This window comes from Ovis aries, chromosome 24 (assembly GCF_016772045.2).
Source record: "Ovis aries strain OAR_USU_Benz2616 breed Rambouillet chromosome 24, ARS-UI_Ramb_v3.0, whole genome shotgun sequence".
Taxonomy (NCBI): domain Eukaryota; kingdom Metazoa; phylum Chordata; class Mammalia; order Artiodactyla; family Bovidae; genus Ovis; species Ovis aries.
The window spans coordinates 3,507,492-3,529,673 of record NC_056077.1 but is presented as its reverse complement, the minus strand read 5'-3'; the positions used below and the strand labels follow the sequence as shown (position 1 = coordinate 3,529,673).

Sequence of the window (22,182 nt, the reverse complement as noted above, 5' to 3'; positions counted from 1 at the left end):
GCCGCAATTATCCGCCGCGCATGCGCAGGGGCTTGGGTCGCCGTTGAGAAGGTGCTGCGGCCGCGCCAGAGGTAGGAGGAGTCGGGCTTTGAGGCCGGGAGTCTGCACCGGGGAGAGGAGGTCCGGCCGCCTCAGGCCTTTCTCGGTCTCCTGAGAGAAAAGAGCCTTCCTCGCCCGCTGCCAACCGCGGTTAGAGGCAGGAGCCGGGCTTAGGTAGAGGGGGCCAGGGCTGTCTGAACGGAAGATGGGTGGGGGGATCCGGATACCCATGGGTCACGGCCCGGGCGTCCGACTGGCGATCGGAATTCGCCATCTGCCTTTGTAGCCGCCAAAGTCCTTCGCAGCCCCTCCCCAGATGGCAACCCGTGTGTCGCTGGATTGGGGGAGGCGGGGGGTCCGCCCCGCACCTGCCCATTCATTCTTTCCGCGTCTGCAGTGAGCCTGGCCGCGGTAGGTACCAAGCTGAGTAGGCAGAGTCCCCGGCCCTCTGGAAAGTTGCCGTCTCGTTCGGATCTGTTACTCCTTAGCAAATACCGATAGAGCGCCTATGGCAGATACACTGCTTTAGACTAATACCGGCAGAGATGTCGCGACTCAGGGCGGTGTGGAGGCTGGAGTTTGCTCCAGCTACCACGTCCAACAGTTTGCTTGGCTTGATGTTCCAGGCGCTCAGACACGCATCTCTGCTTCTCTGTGCAGTCTTTGCTCCCACCACTTTCTCTGGTGCTGTCAGTCGTACCAAACTCAACAGATTACTGTCGAGCACTTAAGTCAGGCACCATGTCAGCCAAAGAGAATACAAAATGAGTGCGTGCCCTCCTGAAGTTTTGAGCTTAGTAGGGGACACAAAACAAGCTACTGAATAAAAATATAAGAGCTAATGCCCTGGAACCGCACTGCCTGGGTTTGATCCCAGCCTGCCTCTTGAAAGGCTGTGAGAACTTGAGCCAGTTTCTCATTCTTGTGCTTGGTTCCTTGCTGTAAAGAAGGGGTGTCAATAGGTCCTACCTAGTAGAGTTGTAAATATTAAACTAGTTAGACTTGTAAAGCACTTGGGACGGCTGCCTGCACAGTAAGCATTCAATAAATCTATTACATGCGATTATAACATGATAAACGCCACTGTGAAAACAGTGTGTGATGCTAGAAAATAAATGGGAGTGGAGAGGGTTCAATTAGATAAAGACTGAGAAAACAAGCTTCTCTAAGGAGATGGAAGATGAAATGAGCTAGCCATGCAAAGTAGATTTTAGGTGTGTGTGTCTGCCCCACTCTGGAAAACTAGATGATCAATGGATTACCTGGACCGTGGAAACTGCCTTATGGTATCTGAAATGAACACTCTACCATTGGGTTATTCAGTTTTGATTTTCAGAACTCCACTAAACTGTGTCAATATAAATAATCATGCCGGTAAGGCCCAGCCTTTGCACATGGACAGCGTTCTGGTCACGTGAGTTAGGAGAGTTGCTGGGGTGAGAATAGAGAAAAGTGACCTTTTTCTGATTTGGAAACAGTGGTTCTGTCAATGAAGGATGAGCCTGCTGTATTCCTGTGTTTGGTTTCTTCCTGAGCGTTCAAGTGCACATTCCGTCTTTCTCTCTGTTATTATATTGCTTGCTGATAGAGCCTCTGAGAGCTGAAGGCCTTGGACCAGAGATAGTTTTTCTGGATTCAGGGACCATCTTGATTCTGTGGGTGACCGCTCTTCATGGGATTCATTCCCCAGACTCTGGTTACTCTTCCAAGATGCACACATTTTTCTGCCCATGGAAGAACACGCTTTGACAGGTCTTCAGGTCCCTCTCCCCTGTTGCTTTGTGGTAGCCTGTAGGATGATTAGTTTGTGTTAACCAGGCTATAGCTGAGTATTTGACAGGGCTATTGTTACCCTGAAGACTTTTCCATACTCCACATGCTCTTGTACCTTCCTGGGAGAAATGGCATAAAATGACAATATCTATCTAATTACACTTAAATGCTTTTGGTTTTTCTCAGGTGAAAACTTAAATGGACCAAATGTGCTTTATCACCATGGAGATCCTGGAGAATCACCTGAGCACCAGGGCCACGTGTATTCTCTCTGGGAGGTGTCTACTGGACAACAGACCCTTTCAGATGTGAACTTTAATAAAGGTAAGCTTTCAGTGTGCTGAACAAAGGTTCATTTTGAAGAAAGACATTTTTAAAAATTTATTTATTTATCTTTCTTGGTTGTGCTGGGTCCTCACCATTCTTGGACTTTCTCTAGTTGCTGTGAGCCAGAGCTACTCTTCATTGCGGTGCATGGGCATCTCATTGTGGTGGCTTCTGTTATTCCAGAACCCAGGCTCTAGGCTCACGGGCTTCAGTAGTTGCCGCATGTGGGCTCAGTAGTTGTGGCCCATGGGCCGAGTTGCTCTGCGGCACATGGGATCTTCCCAGACTGGGAATCAAACCCATGTCCCCTGCATTGGCAGGTGGATTCTTATCTACTGGACCACCAGGAAGTCCAAGAAAGACATTTGAAATCATTATGGAGAGAGGGAACAATACATCCTGCTCAACTGTGCAAACTCTCCAGGTACTACAGTGAGAAGCAGCAAGGAACCATAATGAAGCTTCCAGTGTGAATGAGGCCTGGCGAGGCTCACACTCGGGTTCACTTTCTCACCTGTGCACAGGCCCGCACATCGACCCTCACTTCTCCGAAGACCAGCCTGAAAACCTTCAAACCCGTCAGATGATGGATGAGTCAGATGATGACTTTCAGGAACTCTGTGCCAGCTTTTTCCAAAGGGTGAAAAAGAATGGCCCCAAGGAAGTGTCAAAGGAAAAGAAGACACAAAAGGCCTCCAACAGCACCCAGATAAGAAGCAAACCAAAAAGGACCAAACCAACTGCTTCTAAGAGCAAGACCCCACAAGGCCCCACTGAGAGGAAAACTTGCCCTGGCAGCCAGGTCCCGCGGACTCAAAAGCACAGGGCACCCAAGAGGCCAGAGACTGAACCAGCTCCCCCTGAAAACACCGAGGGAGGTGTACACACTTCTGCTGTACTCCAGGATAGCGCATGGAGCACCCAGACAGGTAACGGTCAGAACCTCTGCCAGAGAGGACACCAGAGGTGATTTGTACCATTTTAAACCAAGGATCAGAAAACTTTCTGAAAGCTAGTAAGTTTCTTTGGCTTTGCCGGCCATACAGTCTCTGTCACAAACTATTTCTTAGACGATGTGTAATTGAATGGGCTGTGTTCCAGCAAAACTTCATTTACAAAAATAGGCAGCCTGCCCAAGACCATAGTTTGCTGACTCTTGTTTTAAACAATAGTCATTAAGAAAATAATCATAACCGTTGTATGAATTCTCTACATGATATATTTGGGGCCATCTGCTCTTTCATTTTCCTATTAACGTTTACATCATGCAGTTAACATGAGTTTGTGGTGGTTTTTTTTTTTCATGAACATAAAAATAATGCTACTTCTCTCATTTTCTTGGGTTCATTCCAAAGTGGGTAAGTTACAATGGGTGAGCCAATTTGGTTAGACTGCTGAGAAGGTAGAAGGCATATGCTATGTGGGTTTAGAGTCCCAGGAGACTCTTCTTGTCCTTCCTATCTGTTCCAAACACCTTTTATTCTTCTCTGTTTATTTGTTTAAAGCAACTTGCTCACCCTGCTGCCCTGGTGTATTAAACCACATGCTCAACATATATTCTTCATGCAGAACTGAAAACCAGCCTTGCGTATATAACACAGCGCAAGATCTTTGGACTCCTGAGTTCTGTTTCTAAATTTTTCTCACCTTCACTTCCTGATCTTAAATAATGTTTTTTACCTATGTGGTCAGCAAGGCCTCCCCAGTGCAGTGGTGGTAGAGCCTTAGCTCACAGAGACTGTTGTAAGGCTTCATTAATGTTGCCGAAACGTTTTGGTCTTTCACGCTTCCTTTGAGAGTATAGTGAAAGCTATGCTTGATTTCCCCCAGAACACTGCACTGCTCCCCCCAAAAACACACCTGCGAGGGTGACATGCAGCATCAGGGGCTGCATGGGTCCCCCCAGAGGTCATCTTCAGACACCAAGTTAAAGGAGAACTTCTGACCTAGAAAGATATGTGTCTGTCATTAATAACTCTTTAATAACAGCTTTATAGGGATATAGTTCACATTCTATAAAATTGACCCCTTTCAAGTGGATGGTTCAGCGACTTTATTCACAGAGTTGTGCAGCCATCCCCACCACTTAATTTTTAGAACATGTTTATCACCTCAGAAATGTGCCCCCTCCCATCACAGATACATATGGCAGGGGTGTTTTTATCACCACAAACAGTGAGGCTACCAAAAAACAATCAGTACTTTAGAGTTACACCTAATGTAGTCAGTAAAGGACCCATTTGAAATCTGAGGTCTTTGACACTAGAAGAACCTTCGGTTTCTCCTGCTAGAACTGATGCGTGTGAATGTTCTCCTTGCCAGAGGCCACCACGGACAGCCTCTCGCAGCCCCCTCCTTCCTGTCTGACTGCAACGGCGCCAAGTCCCTCCAAACCCAGGGCGGCAGAGCTGGTGCTCCAGCGAATGCAGCAGTTCAAGAGAGCAGACCCCGAGCGCTTAAAACATGCTTCTGAAGGCTGCTCGCTCGAGGCTGCACCTGAAGAAAATGTCCCAAAGGGCCCTCAAGATGTGATGGCGGTGAACGGTATGAAGGAAGCGCTGTCTTCCCAACAGGGATGATGTTGGGGGAAAGGGGTCAGGAAGGAGCCTGCCTTCTCAGCCAGGGGTGGGCCTTCTGCCCCACGCTCTGCCTTTGCCACTCTGGCCAGAGAACAGAGGGTCCCCTGGGTCATTTCTCACTTAGCTTCTTTGAGAAGGTACCACTTCCTCTTTTTTCATTTTGACTTATTACAAAAATTTTCCCATTCAAAAGAATCAGAAAAATATATTACAATGAAATCCCTATGCCCTCAACCTAGATTTAACAAACAGTGGACATTCTGCCACACCTTTTCTTGTCTCTATAGATGGACACTTCTTCCGTACCATCAGAAAGCAAGTCACAGACATCATGATGCTTCACCCCTAGACTCTCCTACATAACCGCAATTCCATAAACACACGTGGGTCCAGAACACTGCCTGCTCACATTCACATTTCCCCGGCTGCCCCAAGGACTGCTTCTGTAGCGAACTCTTCCTGAACGAGGGTTCGTCACACGCTGCTTATAGCCGTGGCTCAGTAGTGTCTCTGGTCTAGACTCTGTAACAGTCTCTTATCTTGTCCTTGTTTTTTGTGATACTGACTTCTTGAAAAATCCAGGACAGTTGTCTTTTAAAACTCCCCACTTTGTGGATCTGCTTGTTTCTGCCTGATGTCATTTAACCCTTTCCTGCAGGGAAGTGCCATCTGCTGCACATTGTACCATCCCAGGAGGCTCGTACTGTCAGTGGCGCTTTATCCCCTAAACAGCAGGAATCCTCACCCCTGGTGAAAATACACAAAAGGAAAAGAAATAGGAAGAAACCATTGACAGACCTGCAGCCAGTAAATCCATAGTTTCCCGGTATTTACTTGCAGGTTTCACCTCAGGACTACTGAGCACTGTCAGGCCCATGCAGGTGACACAGTGATGTGGCATCAGTCCTTGGTCCACGGGGCACCAAGGGGTGCAGAGGGGTCACTCAGCCAGTGCATGAGCCCAGCCCCTGCCCTGCATGTGACTGAGTTGTTTCCATCAGTCTTCTTCACATCATACCCAGTAATCAGGAGAGAGAAACCATTTCTTTGTTTAAAAAAAGTACTGGACCAAAATGAAGTGTGGTGCTTTTCTGGCCTTGTTCTCAGGGCACATCCCGCATGAGTGCCAAGGGTCTGCTCCAGCAACATCAGGTATGACAGGGCCACAACAGTGGGCACAGCTGCCTTGGGCACCATCCCAAGATTAGAATCAGTCCATCCTCTGGTCTGATGCCAAGAAAAACCAAGAGCAGCATTTGGCTCTGACCTGGAGGGGCAAGAAAAAGTCAGAGCAGTAGGAGAGGTTGAGCTTTAAAGAGGAAACCTAGGATTCCTTGCAGTAAGAGCCTTACAATCCTGGGATGCCCAGGGTTGCCACTTTAGCAGAAATGGGAAACCAAAGGCAAATTCTTCAGGGCTCTGGTGCTCAGAGAGTGGTCCTGGACCAGCAACAGTGGCCTTGCCTGGAAGTTGGCCGAAATGCAGAGTCTCAGGCTCCACGTAGCCCCCCCAGAGTGTCAGCCTCCTGACCTGCACTTTAACGAGCTTCCTGGGGGTCCTTGCGCCTGTTACAAGTTTGGGGAGTACCCTGCTTGGTGTCCAGTCTCCCTGGGCTGGGTCTGGGCTCCTCACGCCCCACCCAGCGTCCTTGCCCTGTGAGGTCCAAGGACGAGCTGGTCCTCATGGGTCCTTGTGTCTCCACAGGGTGTGGACCCGGGCTCCCCGCCACAGAAAGCGACACTGCAGTGGCCTTGGCCCTCCAGCAGGAGCTTGGGCAGGAACAGGCATCCGCACCCAACGACAGCCTGGAGGAGACGGGGTTGTTCTTTTGCCAGATCTGTCAGAAGAACCTCTCAGCCATGAACGTGACACGGAGGCAGCAGCATGTGAACCGGTAGGAGCAGCTCGGCCGTCACCTGACTGTGCTCACCTCGCCCGTAGATGTGACCAGCTCCAAGGCTCCTGTGGAATCTCCTGGGCTCCAGGGGGGAGTCTTGAGATTAGTACTTCAGTATCAGGGTTGGTCCAGCCTTGCTCTTTTTTTAAACAACAGCTTGAGAGAGAATTTGTGTGCCGTGCGATTCAGCCATTTAAAATGAGCAGTGCAGTCATGTTGACTTAGTGCATTCAGAGTTGTGCAGCCGTCACCACGGTCAGCCCCAGACCCATGAAGCAGGCACCCCCACTTCCCTCTTTTCCTCAGCCCCTGGCAGCCACTCACCTGCCTTCGGTCTCCAGGGACTTGCCTGTTCCAGACATAAGTGGACTCACAATCTGCGGCCTTTCGTGTCTGGCTTCTTTCACTCAGCAGAGTTTGTGCCGTCCGTGGTGTGCTGTCTCAGTGCTTTCCTCCTTTTTATGGTTTGATGATATTCTGCTGTATGGATGGACTGCCTCTTGTTCATCCATTCATCCACTGATGGACATCTGTCTCCACCTTTTGGGTTTTGTGAATAGAGCTACTGTGAACACGCTTTTCATGTATTTGCTTGAGTATCTGTTTCCGGTTGCTGGGTCATATGTTGACTCTGGTGACTCTGTGTTTAATATATCCTAGCTTTCCTCAGGCATCTCTGCTCACAGAAACCTAAATGCAGTGTCTGGAGGCCGACTGCAGGCTGTGGGGAGGGACCAGCTTGTGGGGGGAGCAAGCCTTGGCCCACAGCACGACCACACTGACCTGAGCCCTGTCTGTAACCACATGGCCAGGGAAGGGTGGTCCCACCTTTGCTGTCTTCCTCCAGGTGCTTGGATGAGGCTGAAAAGGCACTGAGATTCCCCACGCCTCAGATCCCTGAGTGCCCCCTCTGCGGCAAGCCATTTCTCACCCTGAAGAGCAGAATCAGTCATCTGAAACAGTGTGCGGTGAAGATGGAGGTCGGCCCGCGGCTCCTGCTCCAGGCTGTGCGCCTGCAGGGGGCTCAGCCCGCAGGCACCTCAGGCACTCCAGCACCCAGGTAAGTCAAAGGAAGAGGAAGAGAGATCAGAGTATGTTGATTTTTTTTAAAAAAAAGAAAAAGGCCTTTTGTAGTGGTGGAGGACAACAGAGCGCTGATTCTGGAGATGAAACGCTTCAGAAGAAAACTGGGCACAGTCTCCACAGGGACCGGGAGGGGACAGCGCTCCATCCTCAGAGGCTCGGGAACAGACCAGCTGGCGTGGACTGGTTTCCACGAGTCCTTCCTGAGATCCCCCTGTCCCTAACAGTTTGAGCACAGAAACTGCTGATCCTTCTGTATGTTGAATCCACGTTTACCCATCTCCTCTCATTCCCCCCACCGAGGAGAAGGGGTCCAGCCCTCCCAGGTCGAACAGGGACCCTCAGAGCAGGAACTGCTCACCCCTCTAGCTCATTCACCTTTCGGTCTGGTTGCCATTTTAGCCTCAGCAATGGAGCTGGCTGTCTGAAGCGGAAGGGAGCCACCACCAAGAAGGAGCCACGGAAGAGGCGGAAGGTCCCTGAGCCCGAGGCGCCCTCCGAGGACCTGTTGGTAGCCATGGCTCTGTCCCGCTCAGAGACGGAGCAGCAGGCGGTGCCGGCCGCGCTCAGGCTGGGGAACGCTTTTGCAGAGAGGACAAGGCTAGGAGCAGGTGCGGCAGCTGAGTGGGGTGCTGAAAAGCCTGGCTGCGCGGCAGCTGCCAAAGCTTCCCCTGGGGTCCCCGGTGGGAGGACGACTCCGTGCTGCTTCTGTTTTTTCTCCAGAGAAGAAGACCCACAAGAAGAAAGCCCCCACGTCCCCCCCACAACTGTTAGTCCAGGATGCGGAGACCACGGGCCGGCAGATACAGGACCGCCTGGCCCAGCTCCTGTCGGAGGAGGTGGAGCCGTCCAGCACGCCGCCACTCCCCACCAGCAGGATTCTAGAGGAAGAGCTGGCCAGGGGCAGCCGGGTCCTGCGACCCCCCAGGGGGGCACAGAACCTGCTGTGGGAGGCCAGTGCCCTCACCGGGGCTAGGGCCCTGGAGTCCTTCTACACGGCCAGCCTGGTGCCTCCTCTGGTGCCCCAATGGCCTGCCAAGGTGTGCTCCCTTCCGGTGGGGCAGGTGGGCTCAAGGGGAGAGGGTGGCGGCTCCAGCTGCGGCACCAAATGCAGAGGGGAGGAAGCCGGGTGCCATGGTGTGGACTCTAGTGTGTTGTCTTTGCAACAACCAGATGGTTCGCACAGTAGGAACAGGGAGGCCCACAGGTTTCTAAGCGTTAAGATTCTGGAGAGTTCAGAATGCAGGGTCCCAGGTCCTGCCCCGGACTGGTATAATCTGCCTGTGATGGGACCCAGGAACAAGACAGGCCTGTGTACAGGAATTGGCACTCACCTGCTTGAAGCAATTTAGATGCCACTAGGAGGGCGGGGGCGCTGCCAAGACAGAGGTGCCTACTGACGGGTAACAGGGACAAGCTTCCCAAGTGGCTCTGGCTGGGGCTCGCTTCCCAGGGACTCTCAAGGTGGTGGTGGCTGTGGAGGCCACATGCTCACTCTGGTTCACCTACTTCTTTCAGGGTCTCACACAGGAGCCCATGCGGCTGCCACAGCCACCCAAGCTGCCAGAACTGAGTGTGGGAGCACCCGCTTCTGCCCCTGGCACCCACCCCGTGAGCCACAGCCTCCGGAGCCCAGCACCCTCCGCCAGCCAGAGGGAGCGCCAAGCCCTGCAGGATCTGCTGGAGCTGGCGGGAGAGGGGTTGCCTGCCAGCCCATGCAGCAGGGACCTGGCCAGCTCAGGGGGGGCTGCAGGTGAGACCCCGACCCTCAGGGCCTCCCCTCCCCGGTACCAGGGCCGCGATGGCCACTTGGGTCCACAGTCCCAGTTCACCCTGTCTGACGGGAGGAGGTGGTCTCTCTGGGTGCTTTCCTGTCTCCTCAAAGGTGAATGTGACTCAGGCGAGTCCGTCAGTTTTCCTTCAGCTTTGACTGAGGACAAAGCCTTCTGCCAGAGCGAGTGGTCGTGAGGGTTGATTTCGGCTTTCTCTCCAGAGTACAACTCTGTTGGGCAGGGGTGGCGGTGCAGGTGGCCTCTGGACAGTTCGCCTTCCATGACGACATCCTCGGGTCGGCCAGGTGATGCTCTTTCCCAGGTGGTTGATGATTTTAACCTGCAAATCCTTTTAGGGATGGACTTGTCGCTCGGTGGCCTTCCACTGACTGGGTTTGTCCTGCCAGCCAAGGAGAAGTACCCGGAGGAGGGCGGCCAGGCTTCGGTGAGCACGTCTGGTCCTGCTCGCGGCTCCGTGGTCGTGGCTGCAATGCTTGTTGTATGTTCAGTGCGGCTGGCTCACAGCCAGCCTCCAGGCCCCTGCAGAGTCCACGGGCACCCCTTGACGGCCTCTGAGCTGAGCCAGGTTCTGTCCCTTCCGTTGTTGAACCCCAGGGGCACCTCAGTAGGCTCCCAGGGCCAGGCCCAGGGAGCACCCTTGCTCTGTGAGGGTGCTTCATCCAGCCAACGGGACTGACCAACTAACTCGTGAGAATCCTGGAGGCCTCCAGCTAACAGTTCGTGTTCTGTACTGGTGACTTTCTGGGTTAGAAACTGGTTTTTCCTTAGAGAAGGTGTCATCCCGTGAGCACATTGGTATCAGCCGAGCGCTTGTCACCAAGTTCTCCCTGGGGATGTGGCACCTGTCAGAGAAGGGACATGGACTCCTAGCCAGCCCCACAACTGCTTGGGCTCAGGTCCCACCTGTCACATCCGGCTGGGCTGATGGCTTCCTCACGGAGACCTAGCAGCTGCTGACCCTGCCACCGCGTCCTGGCGAGGCTGTCACCCACGCCTCTCCACGCGCCGGGCCTCCGTCTTCACGGGCCAGGCCTCCTGTCTAGGCCAGGGAATTGGGTGTGACAGAGAACTTGAAAAAGGACTGGGTCTTGCTGTTCCCTGTCTCTGAGGGCCTGAAGGTAACCTCAGGGTGGAGCCCGACATTGGACCTGGTGAGGCAGGAGGCCCTCACTGGCTGCCTCCTCCCCTTGAGTTGGGCACCTGCATGGTTCGGGGGCCCACAGGTGGGAGTGGCCGCTCTCCCCCTCTCGTTGCAGCTCGCCCTTGGTCTGCTGGTGGCCGACTTCAGTGCCATGGTCAACAACCCTCACCTGAGTGACGTCCAGTTTCAGACAGACAGTGGGGAGGTGCTCTATGCCCACAAGTTTGTGCTCTATGCCCGATGCCCACTTCTCATGCAGCATGTGAGTGCGTGGCCAGGCGGCCTATTCCCCCTTTGCTCTTGTCCCTCCTCCCTCCCCTCCCACTCACCCCTCCTCCCCCTCACCCTCCCCTCTGTGCCCAGCCTCTCCCTCTCTTCCTGCCCCTTTCCTCCCCACACCCCCACTCTCCGCCCACTGCCCCTGACCTGTTCTTCCCCTGATGCCATAAAGGTTGTACTTCCCTGGAGAAGACAGGTTTGAGGTCAAGAAGTGCTATGAGGAGATGAGCTCAGGGCTGGGAAACATCAGATTTCTTGTTCCGTTGAATAAAAATCCTGTTTTCCCTAGAACTGTTTCCTTTTCCTCTATTTACATATCAGTAAAGTCTTATGGAGAAGGAAATGGCAACCCACTCCAGTGTTCTTGCCTGGAGAATCCCAGGGATGGGGGAGCCTGGTGGGCTGCCGTCTGTGGGGTCACACAGAGTCGGACACAACTGAAGTGACTTAGCAGTAGCAAAGTCTTATAATCACCTTCTGTTTTTTTCTGCCATGCTGTGTGGCTTGAAGAATCTTAAATTCCCCAACCAGGGATTGAACCCTCACCCTTGGCAGTGAGAGTGTGAAGTCCCTAACTGACCTCATTAAGGCTGAGCTGCTATGACATTTCTGTGTTGTCATATCTTGACTTGAACGTGTCATGGACTTGAACGTGGCATCACAAGAATCCCGGAAACTGCTGTCAGTCTCGTCAGAAAGTTCTAGTGCCTTTGATAGGCTTGTCAACAGAGGACTGACTGGCTCCTTAAGCCTCTATCGCTGACTTGACTTTGGAAACAGACAGGTTTTGTGCCCTAACCTGAAGAATTCCTGGTCAGCTAAATGGAGCGACTCTGGCTAATGCCCGTCCTAGGACGAGATCCAAGGCACCAGAACCTCCTGAGTCCTGTTTTGCCCCAGGTCACGGCTGTCCCGTCAGTAACTCTTCCATGTGCATCTGTCCCTCAGGTAAACAGTGAAGCCTTCCTGGCCGAAGAGGATGGTGACTTGAGGCGCCAGCGCGTGCTGCTGCGTGACGTCAGCACCGAGGCCGCCCAGGCATTCCTGCATTACCTCTATGCTGCCGACACCATCCTGACTCCCCAGCTGGCCCCTGACCTGCGCTCTCTGGCCCAGAGGTCCGGGCTGTTCTTTCCACTTACTTCTCGGTTTTTGACAGTAACCGACAGGGATTATCTGGTTGATGGCCCATGAGAGGTCAGGGCTGAGTCCTTCCTGTACCTTTTAATCCCAAGTTTATGGCCAGTGGTGACCTTGAACAGGGTGTACTGACCAAGATTCTGGCCACAGGGAATGCTTGGAGGGGAGCCCAGTGGCTTTCACTCGCTGGGAGTGACGAAGGGGTGGTCTCAGGCCCCAGCCCCAGCAACACCACCCCTCGGCAGTTCCGCCACCAGAGCTGCCCAATGGCCGCCCCTCCAAGTCTGAGAAGGTGGACGTCGGCAGGATGCTTGCTCTGACGCCCCTGACGCTGCAGCTGCCTGGTCTCTCCACCCCTGTGTCCTGCTCCCACCTCTGGGGTGGAACCTGGGGAGGGGCGGGCTTGGCCTCCGGGGTCTCCAAGGTGCCGATGAGATGGCAGAGCTCCAGGCAGGCCGGCGCACGTGTCCGGGCTGACCCAAACCGGCCTGGGCGACCCCGTGTGTGTCAGTCCCGGTGCTTTGGGTCCGGTCACAGAACCACCCAGCCCCGCGCTCCCACCTCAGCTCACGCTCAGGCTGCACAGTGAGGCTAGTGGACCCTCCCCAGACGCTGTTTCTAGAGCTGAGTGGCCTGGGGCATTGCTGGGCGTGGACATGGGCACTGTCTCTGCAGGGGATTGGGGAAGGGCCAGGGAGTCACGGCTGTGGGGACTCCTGCCCCGAGCCTCCCGAGCCAGGGCGCTGCCTCTGCGCAGGGGGTGGTGACACGTGACTTTCCTCTTGCAGGTTTGGGGTGAGTGAGCTTGTTTACCTGTGCGAACAAGTGCCCTTTGTGATGGATGCAGAAGGTGGACAGGCAAAGGAGCAGGAAGACGACGCTGACGGCAGAGTGGAGACTTTCCGAGAGCTCCTGCACCTTGTGTGGCTGGGTGAGGAGGAGGGAGCAGAGGCCCTGCTGAAGCCGGAGGGCCGCGAAGAAGACAGAGAAAAGGTCAACGAGGAGGAGATGGAAGAAATTTATGAATTCGCAGCTACTCAGCGAAAGCTGCTCCAGGGGGAGAAAGCTCCAGAGCCAGAGGAAGAAGCTGACCTGCTCGGGGAGGATGGTCCAGTTTCGGGGGAAATCCTCACAAGTGAACAGGATAAAGAACAGCCAGAAAATGCAGAGCAGGTGGAATCATCCGGGCAAGGAAGAGATGAGACCCCAGCCAAATGGGGAAACACGAGACAGTCCACACTCCTGCCCCCCAGCGACCAGGCTTTGAACGGGGCAGAGAGAGCAGAGGCCCCAGAGGGAGCACTGGCTCCTCCCTGCTCCTCCAGCCCCGCCCAGGGCCAGCCAGAGAGGCAGGAAAGCGCCCCTCTGTGCTCAGCTGATGATGATAACGTTCAACAGCCTTTTTCATCACCTCAAGCTGGATACTCTGAACTCTCCCGGGTGACGAGCGATTGGGAAGAAGGAAACAGGACCATCCAAGAAAGGGAGGTAGAGGGGTTCCATCCCCCTGCACACCAGCAGGCACCCCCCTCACGCTCATGCTTCCCACCGCAGCCCCATCAAGGCCAGAGTCCTCGCCAGCCACGTCCTCACACTCGTTGCCCCAATGACCTGTCCCCACCAATACTCCAGTTGCAGGCCACAGCTTCCAGCATGGCCTCCCAGAACTTATCACTGAAGCCAAAGAAAGCCAGGCGCCTTCCCTCGTCACGTGAGGATCCAGGCCAGAAAGACAAGGAGTGTAGTTCCGCACTGGGATGCAGAGGTAAAGGGGTCCTGATCTTCCCAGAAAAATCTCCACCCATGGATCTAACCCGGTCAGGACCTGGCCGCCGGAGCTCCAGGCCTGAGACCTCTCCCCGCAGCATGAACAGAGAAGACGAGGTGATCCTGTTACTGGATTCAGATGAAGAGCTGGAGCTGGAGCAAACCAAAGCAAAGTCATTTCTGAACAGTCCCTTAGAAGACAAGAAAGTTCTGGAAGTCAGCGCCAAGTCCTCTGAACTGTTTTCCATCATTGACCTTGACGCGGAGCAGGAGCCTCCCCAAAGCCCACCAGGAAGCCAGGCCCTGCTGCCGCAGGAGGTGGAGGGGCGGCTAGGGGCCAGCACCGACGACAGCACCACGGACACCTCGTGGCTCGTGCCCGCTACCCCGCTGGCCGGCGGGAGCTGCGACTGTTCCTCGCAGACCCAGATCACAGGCCTCGGGGCCAGGCCGCCAGCAGACCCGCTGGCTCTGCCCAAGCCCAGGGCCCTGTTAGAGAACAGGGACGAACCCGAAGCCACGAGTAAGTTTTCGGTCATCATACCCCAGATGTCGTCCCCACACCTGGGACCCGCCCCTCCTGGAGGCTCTGACGGGAGAAGGCAGGCCTGCAGCAGCCCATCCAGCCCCCGCCGCAGACTCCTCCCACGTGCTTCTCCTCTGGCTCCCCGGCCCATCTTAGGAGGCCTCGCCGACCTCCCCAGGCAGCTCCCGAAGTGCCTGCCTCCTGTGCGGAGCCCGGCGGCTCAGGCTCCCGTGAGTGAAGTGGTGGAGGTGGAGGACAGTGAGGACGAGCAGGAGGCAGCCTCCCAACAGGCAAGCAGCAGCCCCCTGCTGGACGGTGACCCCCCGCTTCCAGCCGAGGACTGGTGCTGGCACATGGAGCCCCTCTCACCGATCCCCATTGATCACCTGAACCTCGAGCGGACAGGGCCCTTGAGCACCAGCAGCCCCAGCAACAGGGCAGAGGGTGCCCCAGACAGCAGAGACTGCCACTCCCCGGCACTGCTGGGCACCACCCCAATCCGAGGGAGCTACACTGGCCGGAGGAAGTCTCAAGAGAAGTCCTCTGGGGCTGGCTCCCCTGGGAGCCACCAGCAGAGCTTTCTGAACTCAGCTCTGTGGGATGACTGGAACGAAGAAGATCAGAGGTCCTCAGAGGCAGCTCCTCTGCCCCAGACGCCGCGCACAGATGGAGCCCAGAGGTCATACAAGTTACAGACGCCAGGTGAGTAGTGGGAGGGTGTTTGTCTCTGTTTCATGCTGAGGGGCATGAAGTCATAATGACAGCGAGGGGCGGCCAGCCCTCCCCTTGCCTGCCTGACCTTCTCCACGGTTAGGGAGGAAAGGCCTGCGGTCAAACATACACTTCTTAAGCTAGTAAGTACGGGGGCGTCCTAAAGCTGCCTGGATTCTGCACTCACCTGGGCACCTATTGAGGACCCCTGTCTGCGGCCCCGCTCCAGAATACCTCACCAGCACTTCAGGGAGACTGTGATGAGCCTCTCAGGTTCATCTTAAGAGCAGACACGTGTGGCTCCTCAAATAGTCAAACAATTGCCATTATCACCAGGTCATTGCACTCCAGCATTCAAAGACTTGAGATCGGGACTCAAACACATCCTGCACACTCATGTTCACAGCAGCACTATTCACAACAGCCAAAAAGTAGGATCAACGCAAATGTCCATCAGCTGATAAGTGAATAAAGGGGGTCCATCCCGACAGTAGAGTCTTCTCAGCCATACAAAGCTCTGACACAGGCTACAACATGGACGAACCTTCAAAACATGGTGCTCGGGGAGAGAAGCCAGACTCAAAAGGCCACGCCGTATGATTCCACTTGTGAGCTGTCCCGATGGACAGGTCCACAGAGAGCGAAAGTAGATGAGTGATCGCCAGGGGCGGTGGGGGCGGAGAACAGGGACAGACCGGCATGGAGCTTCCTCTGGGGAGTGAGATGTTTTACAACAAGAAAGAGGTGGGGGCTGCACAATGCTGTGAATGGTCTGAGTGCTACCGAATGGTTCACGTGAAAAGTTACGTGACCGTCATCTCAAAAGAAAACCAGGCCAGGTTCCACCCCAGGGCTGCTGCTTCAGGAGATCTGGGGTGTGACCAAGAATTTGCATTTCTAACAGGTGCCCAGGTGGCATGTGAGAACCACTTCGGGAGACTTGAGACCTGGGTATCTTAGAATCTGAGGGGAGATTCACGGGGGTGATAGACTCTCTGAAATTGTATGATGAACCTTGTGCATTTTTCAGGAGACAGAGCCTGTTGTTTTCATTGGTGTCTCAAAGGGCTCCATGCTCATAAAATGATAAGAACCAAAGTCCAGATGTACCTAAATTGTCCCTAAGTTGTCTTTTAAATATTGATTAAAAAAAAAAAAAAAGAGCATTACTAAGATGTTATTCACATACCATAAAATTCACCCTCTCAAATGTACAATTCAGTACTTTTAATACAATATTCTACAACTGTCCGATTTCCAGGATGTTTGTATCATCACCTGAAAATAAATCCTGTCCCCATAAGCAGTCAACCCACTGCCCCTTCAGCCTGACCCCTGGCCCCCACTTACCTGCCTTTGAGCCCCTAGCAGCATCAGCACCACGGAGCCCTGGCCTTCCCCAGGTTCTGTGTGATGCTTCCTGACGGGAAGGCAGGATGCCAGAGTCAAGCGGGGAAGGGTGGACATCCCCGCTCTCCCAGAGCGAGGGCAGCACGAGCAAAGTATCTGGGTGACACTCCCAGAGTCAGAAGAGGCCCTCCTGCTGAAACGTGTTTCTTTTGTTCTGTCCAGAAGGTGCTGATCGGAAGAAGAACTTGCCCCCGAAAGTGCCCATAACCCCAATGCCAAGGTACTCCATCATGGAGACTCCAGTGCTGAAGAAAGAGCTGGACAGGTCAGTGTCCTTCTGGAAAGCTCGTTCCGAGCAGACCCTCCCTCCCATGTGTGTCCAGGCTCAGCGAAGTGGGAAACAGGAGGGTCTGCTGTGGGGGTCCGCTTTGGGCTCTGGTGGCAGGAGCCTCTGATTGGTGGGGGCTGTGCGTGACTCCTGGCTCTTTACCTACTGTTCCTCATGTGACTCAGGGCTGAGAAACATGCTCCTCCAGGTCACTCGCTGGGGACAGGCCTCCACTTGCCACGTGGGTGGGAATGGGACTCTTGCCTTAATGGTCTGAGGATAGAGACCCGGTTTTTTAAAAGAACATCACAATTATCACATTCCAGTGAATTCCGCTGTTCATCCTGGGTCCCAGGGAGGTCCTTGCTACCCCGCCACTCACAACTCAGAGTGTGGTCCTTCTGGAATATTCCTGAGTCTGCTCTATGGGTATTCAGGATGGATACTGAGCTCTGAATGCTCATGAGTCAGGCATTTAAGATTCAAGTACACAAAGCCACCAGTTTAATTTGTTGATAACTGTTTGCTCTTTGCTGAAGTGCACCTGTTTCCCCATTAAGGTTTGGGGTCCGCCCTCTGCCCAAACGCCAGATGGTCCTGAAACTGAAGGAGATATTCCAGTACACTCATCAGACGCTGGAGTCAGACTCCGAGAACGAGGGCCAGTCCACACAGCTGCCCTTGGAGGCTCCCTGCAGCCAGACCTACACCACCCAGACCGCTAAGGCTTCAAGGGCAGCTGGCCACACCCAGCTGGAGGCCCCTCCTGGCCGCGTTCCCCAGAGGTCCAAGGGACTTGCCAAGACCAAGGGCCCCCAACATCACAAGCAGCAGCCTGGTGGCAGCATCTCTGCCCTGAGTGTGTCACCAGCCAAGGAGGAGCCTTTGGACCCTGGTGGGGACGCCCAGCTCCCGGCCTCACAGGAGTCCACGGCCACGTCTGTGGACAGCGGGGACAGCTGCTGCAGCTCGCAGAGGTAACCGCATGAGAACACGGCCGGCGTTCATAGGCCCTCTGACCCCGAGCCTTGAGAGTTGGCATAAGTGAGGCTTGACAGCCAACACTCAGAAATCCCAGTGGCCTTCTGGCTTTGGACGACAGGAGACTGCGGTGGGGTTAAAGGTCAGCCCCCTGGGCCTCCCAGGCAGACCTCTGGGGCTCCCACACACTCGCCCACAGGTGGGGCCAGCCTAGTGCAGCTGCCCTCGGCATGAGATCCTGGCTGAGGGCGTGGTCCCGCTCAGGCCAGCAGCTACAGTGCCAAGGACATAGCAGCCTGGGGCTTCCTGCCGCCCCAGGGTTGTCCCTGCCACATGCTGGGCTCGCAGGGGACACAGACACACACTCCTGCCCTCAGAGAGGCTCCTGGTCTTGGGGTGGAGGTGGAAAGAAGGGGTGTTGCAAGGTGTTACCGTCTGGTGCTTTTCAGCTCATCCTGTGAGTTTGGAGCGGCCTTGGAGTCTGTGGGAGAAGAGGAGGCAGGCGAGGAGGTGGTCAGCACCTCACACGCGGCCGTCCAGGCAGTGGCCACAGAGGAGGCCGTGCGGCGCTATATCCGCTCCCAGCCGGCCCTCTACCGCAAGGTCCTGCTGTACCAGCCCGTCGAGCTGGCGGAGCTGCAGGCTGAGCTGAAGCAGCAGGGCATCCACGTGGCCTCGGGGAAGCTGCTGGACTTCCTGGACACCCAGTGCATCACCTTCACCACGGCCGCCACCCGCAAAGAGAAGCTTGGGAGGAAGAGGCGGCAGCCAGCGGGCAAGAAGAGGGGCAGAGCCCGCAGGCCCGCCCCTCACTCCCCAGTCCCAGCCGTCAGCAGCCTGTGAGAGCCTATGGCCCCTGTCCATCCACAGGCCAGGCCCCCGCGGTGCTTCCGGGTCTTCTGACCACACTCTTCCCCTATGAGTGACTGTCCTGGAACAGCCTGCTTTCAATATCCTGGAGTGTCCTCAGAGTGGTCTGCTAGATTTAGGCCCCAGCCACCCCCCTCCATTGGTGCCCACTGTTTGTCTCCACGTGTGTCAGGAGGGGTGATGGGCCACTGCCAGCTGCCAGGGTGAGGCCTGAGTCGGGCGTGTCGTCCCCTCTGTCCACCAGTCACAGGTGTCCGTGTCCTGAGACAGGCGGCAGGTCTAGCCTGCCCCAGCTCTATCTTCCTTCTCAGTACTTGGGCCTCCACCAGCAGACCGACTGTCCACAGGCTCCAGGTGCTCTGCTGGCCCAGCTGTCCTGCCCAGTCACCTGTCATTGTCACCAGCAGCCTCCAAACCGAACAGTCCCGAAGGCCAGCACAGCGTGTAAGCCCCCAAATAAACAGTTCTTTGTTACCTGGTTTTGCCAGTGCGTGTGGTAGCTGCGGAACACAGGTGAGGGCTGAAAAAGAAGAAAAGTTTGGTCTCTACGTCCTTGTGAATGTCTCATCTGTTTCAAGTACAGTGTGGTTGATTTTATATGATGTGCAATAAAAACATAAAGGCTTTACTGAAAGCTTCTAGATGCCACACTCCAGTAACGGGCTGTGGGGAGGGGCCCCCAGCACCCCCACACGTCTCCATCTCTGGGGGACCCAGGCCTGCTGGTTATTACTAATAGAGGTTTGTTCCCTCACTCACGCACACACTGCCCACCCACACGCCCACAGTCAAGAGTCCTCAGCAGGCGCTGAGCTCTGCCCTCTATGCTCCCCCGCTGGTTTGTTACCTACAGGCTCAAGCCACCCACCTGCAGGGTCCTTCCCCCTGGGTCGGAATCTGCATTTTAACAGGGTGTTTGTGAAGCTTGCTCTGGCCCAAGTGCTAGGCCCTGTGGAGAAGTGGGAACAGGCCAACACCTCTGGTCACCTAGGGGAGGCCTGTCCTGTGCTGGCTGTGATGGTCAGCGCTTGGGGCGGCCCAAAGGGACAGCTTCCCGGAAGAGGGGTTTATGAGCTGGGCCTCAGCAGCATGCAGCGTTCGGGGAGGTGAAATGGGGCTTCTTGAACATGTATTGTGTGTCCTAATTCATGACCAGGCAGAGGGGGACCTGGCCTTCCCCGTGTCTGCTGCCTGGGGGTGGACAACGAGAGAGAGGCCGGGGCTCAGATCCCCACTTGATCAGACCAAAGAAGCTACCTTGTGTTTCCTGTAAGAAGGGCCTGAGGCCTCCTCCCCTGTGGGCTGTGTTAGGAGAACAAGATGAAGTCGGGCAGGAGGGAGCTGACCAGGTCCTCACCTGGGTCGCTGGATGGCTGGGAGACCCTGAGGCTCAAGTGCACAGTCCAGGGTCGGGGATGGGGGTCCTGGGAGCCTCCCTCCTCAGACAGCATCCCAACTCACATAACACTACCAACTCCAGGTGGATAAGGAGGCATTGGGGGAGGGATTAAAGTTGATAAAAAGCCACCAGCTGGTGAAGCCAGGGAAGGTGGGCCTGGGGGCCAAAGACCCTTGAAGACCCTGGCCTATGTGGTCTGGCTGGGGCATCCCTGCAGGCCAGCAGGAGTCAGCAGTGGGCCTGGCCAGGCTCAAGGCACAGACTGAACTGAGTGCAGAGCATGGAAAGGCGGGTAAACCAGCCCCTACAGGAAAGACCACTACATCCAGATAGTCGGTGGCACCTGGGACAGCATGACATTCAGGCATGAGGGACTAGGTCCAGCTAACTGACTGAAAAGGAGCCAGGGATGAGGAGCTGTCCTCTCCCACCGCCCACAGGGAGCCGAGGCCCGGCTGGCCAGGGCACAGGAAGGACGCACATTGAGCTCCAGGCAGCGGAACGTTCGCCTGTCGGAGGAAATGATGGGACGCCCACGCTGCACTGTGATGTGACCTCCCGGGTGGGTTCCACTTCCTGCGGCCTGGCCTCGGCCTGGACAGGGCCACTCACAGCAGTCGAAGGAGGCCCACAGCCCAGCTTGAGCTGGGCCCAGGCAAGGGGGCCCTGGGGGCCCGCACAGCCCCAGAGAGGCCCCTGCAGGCAGGAAGCCTCAGGCTGTGGGCAAGCTGGGAAGGGCCCGTCCGGTGGACCTCAACTCCAGGTGGATGGAAAGCCCCAGAGTGAGAACCACCATGGGAGACGCCCACCCCAAACACACAAACACCCCCAGGAGAGCCAGGAGAGGGCCCTGAACTTGTCAGAGCAGCCAGAGGAGGCAGCCTGGGGTTCCAGCCCTGCCAGTCACGTGCCATCCCTTCAGGGGTGGGTGGGGGATGGGGGAAGGAAGTCGGGGGGCAGTGCCTACGCAGGGTGATCCCGAGATCCCCACAGAGGATGGTGTTTCCACCTGCCTGTGCCCAGGATCCTGAGCGGTGGAGGGAGGAGCCGAGCAGCCTCCCGGCCTCTGCCGCGTGACAGGCACCCCCAGGCCCCTGTGGTCCCCACATCCTGTGGGCGCCTGCTCTCAGACGCCTGGGCTGCGCCGCCGGACGAGGCTGCAGCCGCCAGTCTGCACTCTGCCTGCCTGCACCCCAGGGGCGCTTCGAGGGCAGCCTCTGTGTGTCCCTCCAGCACCCAGCTGGCATGTGAGAGGGAGGGAGGGAGGGGAAGGGTGGCCAGGAGGGTGTCCCTGTACAAAGCACTTCCGATCTGCCGCCCTGGTTCCCCCTCTCGCCTCCATCACCCATGCAGCTCTTGACAACACATGCCCCCTCCCACCTCCCCTCACACACAACCTGCTGCGCTTATCTCAGCCTACCACCCTCCTGCTCTGCAACCATCACTGGCTCCCACCTGCTCGCAGAGGGAAGCTGAGGCCCCCTCCCGCCACTCTGCCCCCACGGCATCACCTGCTGCTCTCGGTGGCTTCCCATAGAGTGGTTTGCTCCCTGTCTGTCACCAGAGGGTGTCTTGTATTTCTCCTCCTTTGTAACTTTCTCGAGTTCACGCTGGGCCGCGTCCTTCCCCATCGAGGCAGCACGTGTGCTGAGGTCCACCTCCAGGGGCCTGAGTGAACCGCCACAGCCTGGTGTTTCAGGCGCAGCTGGCCTGCCTCGGGGACAGGAAGACACCGCGGGGCACGGCTGAGGCAAAGGTGCTTGTCGGGTGCTAGAGAGAAGGAACGTGGGTGGGGGTGGGGGAGGAGGGGTGACCGTGCGGCCCAGGGCAGGACGCAGCTCCAGCCCTGGCCCGTTGGCTGCCTGCCATGCGGCCTTGGGCAAATCCCTGAATGCCCCACACGCGCCTGGTTCCCTACCCTCACCCCCCCACCCCACCAAAGGCAAAGGACTGCTGCTGTGAGCCTGTCTCCTCTATAGCCTTGGCTGGACCACTTTCCCCTGAGCATCAGGTCCGCAGGGGCACTTGGTCCTCGGAAGAAGCCTTGGCAGAAACCCCTGCCTCTGGCTTTTGGGGTGATGACGAAACCAGAGAGCTGGCCAGAGGCAGCCACGACTCACTCATTTGTCTATGAGGCCTGTTGGCTTTTGAAATGAGACAGGAAGGAGGGTTGAGGTGGAGCCCCGCACAGGAAGAGGT

At 56.0% G+C, this 22,182-nt stretch overlaps 2 protein-coding genes and 1 long non-coding RNA gene across 13 annotated transcripts in view; 2 read left to right on the top strand and 1 right to left on the bottom strand.

Annotated features, from left to right (window-relative positions):
• Positions 1 to 45: 45 nt before the first annotated feature.
• On the top strand, positions 46 to 19,058 carry SLX4 (SLX4 structure-specific endonuclease subunit). 10 transcript variants are annotated; one of them, XM_042239916.1, is made up of 17 exons: positions 46 to 450; positions 1,999 to 2,136; positions 2,460 to 2,563; positions 2,664 to 3,068; positions 4,462 to 4,683; positions 6,423 to 6,612; positions 7,463 to 7,675; positions 8,101 to 8,309; positions 8,422 to 8,738; positions 9,217 to 9,451; positions 9,827 to 9,915; positions 10,748 to 10,894; positions 11,860 to 12,029; positions 12,840 to 15,046; positions 16,628 to 16,730; positions 17,294 to 17,710; positions 18,164 to 19,058. In XM_042239916.1, the coding sequence occupies exons 4-17, from the start codon at positions 2,723 to 2,725 to the stop codon at positions 18,555 to 18,557; spliced, it is 5,259 nt and encodes a 1,752-aa protein (XP_042095850.1). In that variant the 5' UTR covers positions 46 to 450; positions 1,999 to 2,136; positions 2,460 to 2,563; positions 2,664 to 2,722; the 3' UTR covers positions 18,558 to 19,058. The 10 variants fall into 10 exon arrangements, with proteins under 10 accessions (XP_042095850.1, XP_042095846.1, XP_060261933.1 ...); XM_042239912.1 differs by lacking the exon at positions 2,460 to 2,563 and having other exon boundaries at positions 46 to 71; positions 2,564 to 3,068; XM_060405950.1 differs by having other exon boundaries at positions 46 to 71; positions 2,460 to 3,068.
• Positions 15,431 to 21,607, bottom strand: LOC132658579 (uncharacterized). The gene is made up of 2 exons (XR_009598408.1): positions 21,495 to 21,607; positions 15,431 to 19,104 (listed from the first exon to the last, which is right to left on the bottom strand). It is a non-coding gene; the product is annotated as an uncharacterized LOC132658579 (long non-coding RNA).
• Positions 21,112 to 22,182, top strand: part of NLRC3 (NLR family CARD domain containing 3) — a 30,657-nt gene continuing 29,586 nt past the window's right edge. Inside the window, exon 1 of one of the 2 annotated variants that reach the window (XM_042239920.2) lies at positions 21,112 to 21,739. The gene's annotated coding sequence lies outside the window, so the exon portion shown is untranslated. Of the gene's footprint in view, positions 22,181 to 22,182 lie in introns of both variants that reach the window. The other variant, XM_060405952.1, reaches the window with a different exon arrangement.

Excerpts from the sequence above, each read along its gene's own strand:
- SLX4 (XM_042239912.1), top strand. The coding sequence starts at position 2,723 with ATGATGGATGAGTCAGATGATGACTTTCAGGAACTCTGTGCCAGCTTT. Across the intron at positions 4,684-6,422 it reads AGATGTGATGGCGGTGAACG|GGTGTGGACCCGGGCTCCCC; the intron begins GTATGAAGGAAG and ends GTGTCTCCACAG. Across the intron at positions 10,895-11,859 it reads GCCCACTTCTCATGCAGCAT|GTAAACAGTGAAGCCTTCCT; the intron begins GTGAGTGCGTGG and ends TCTGTCCCTCAG.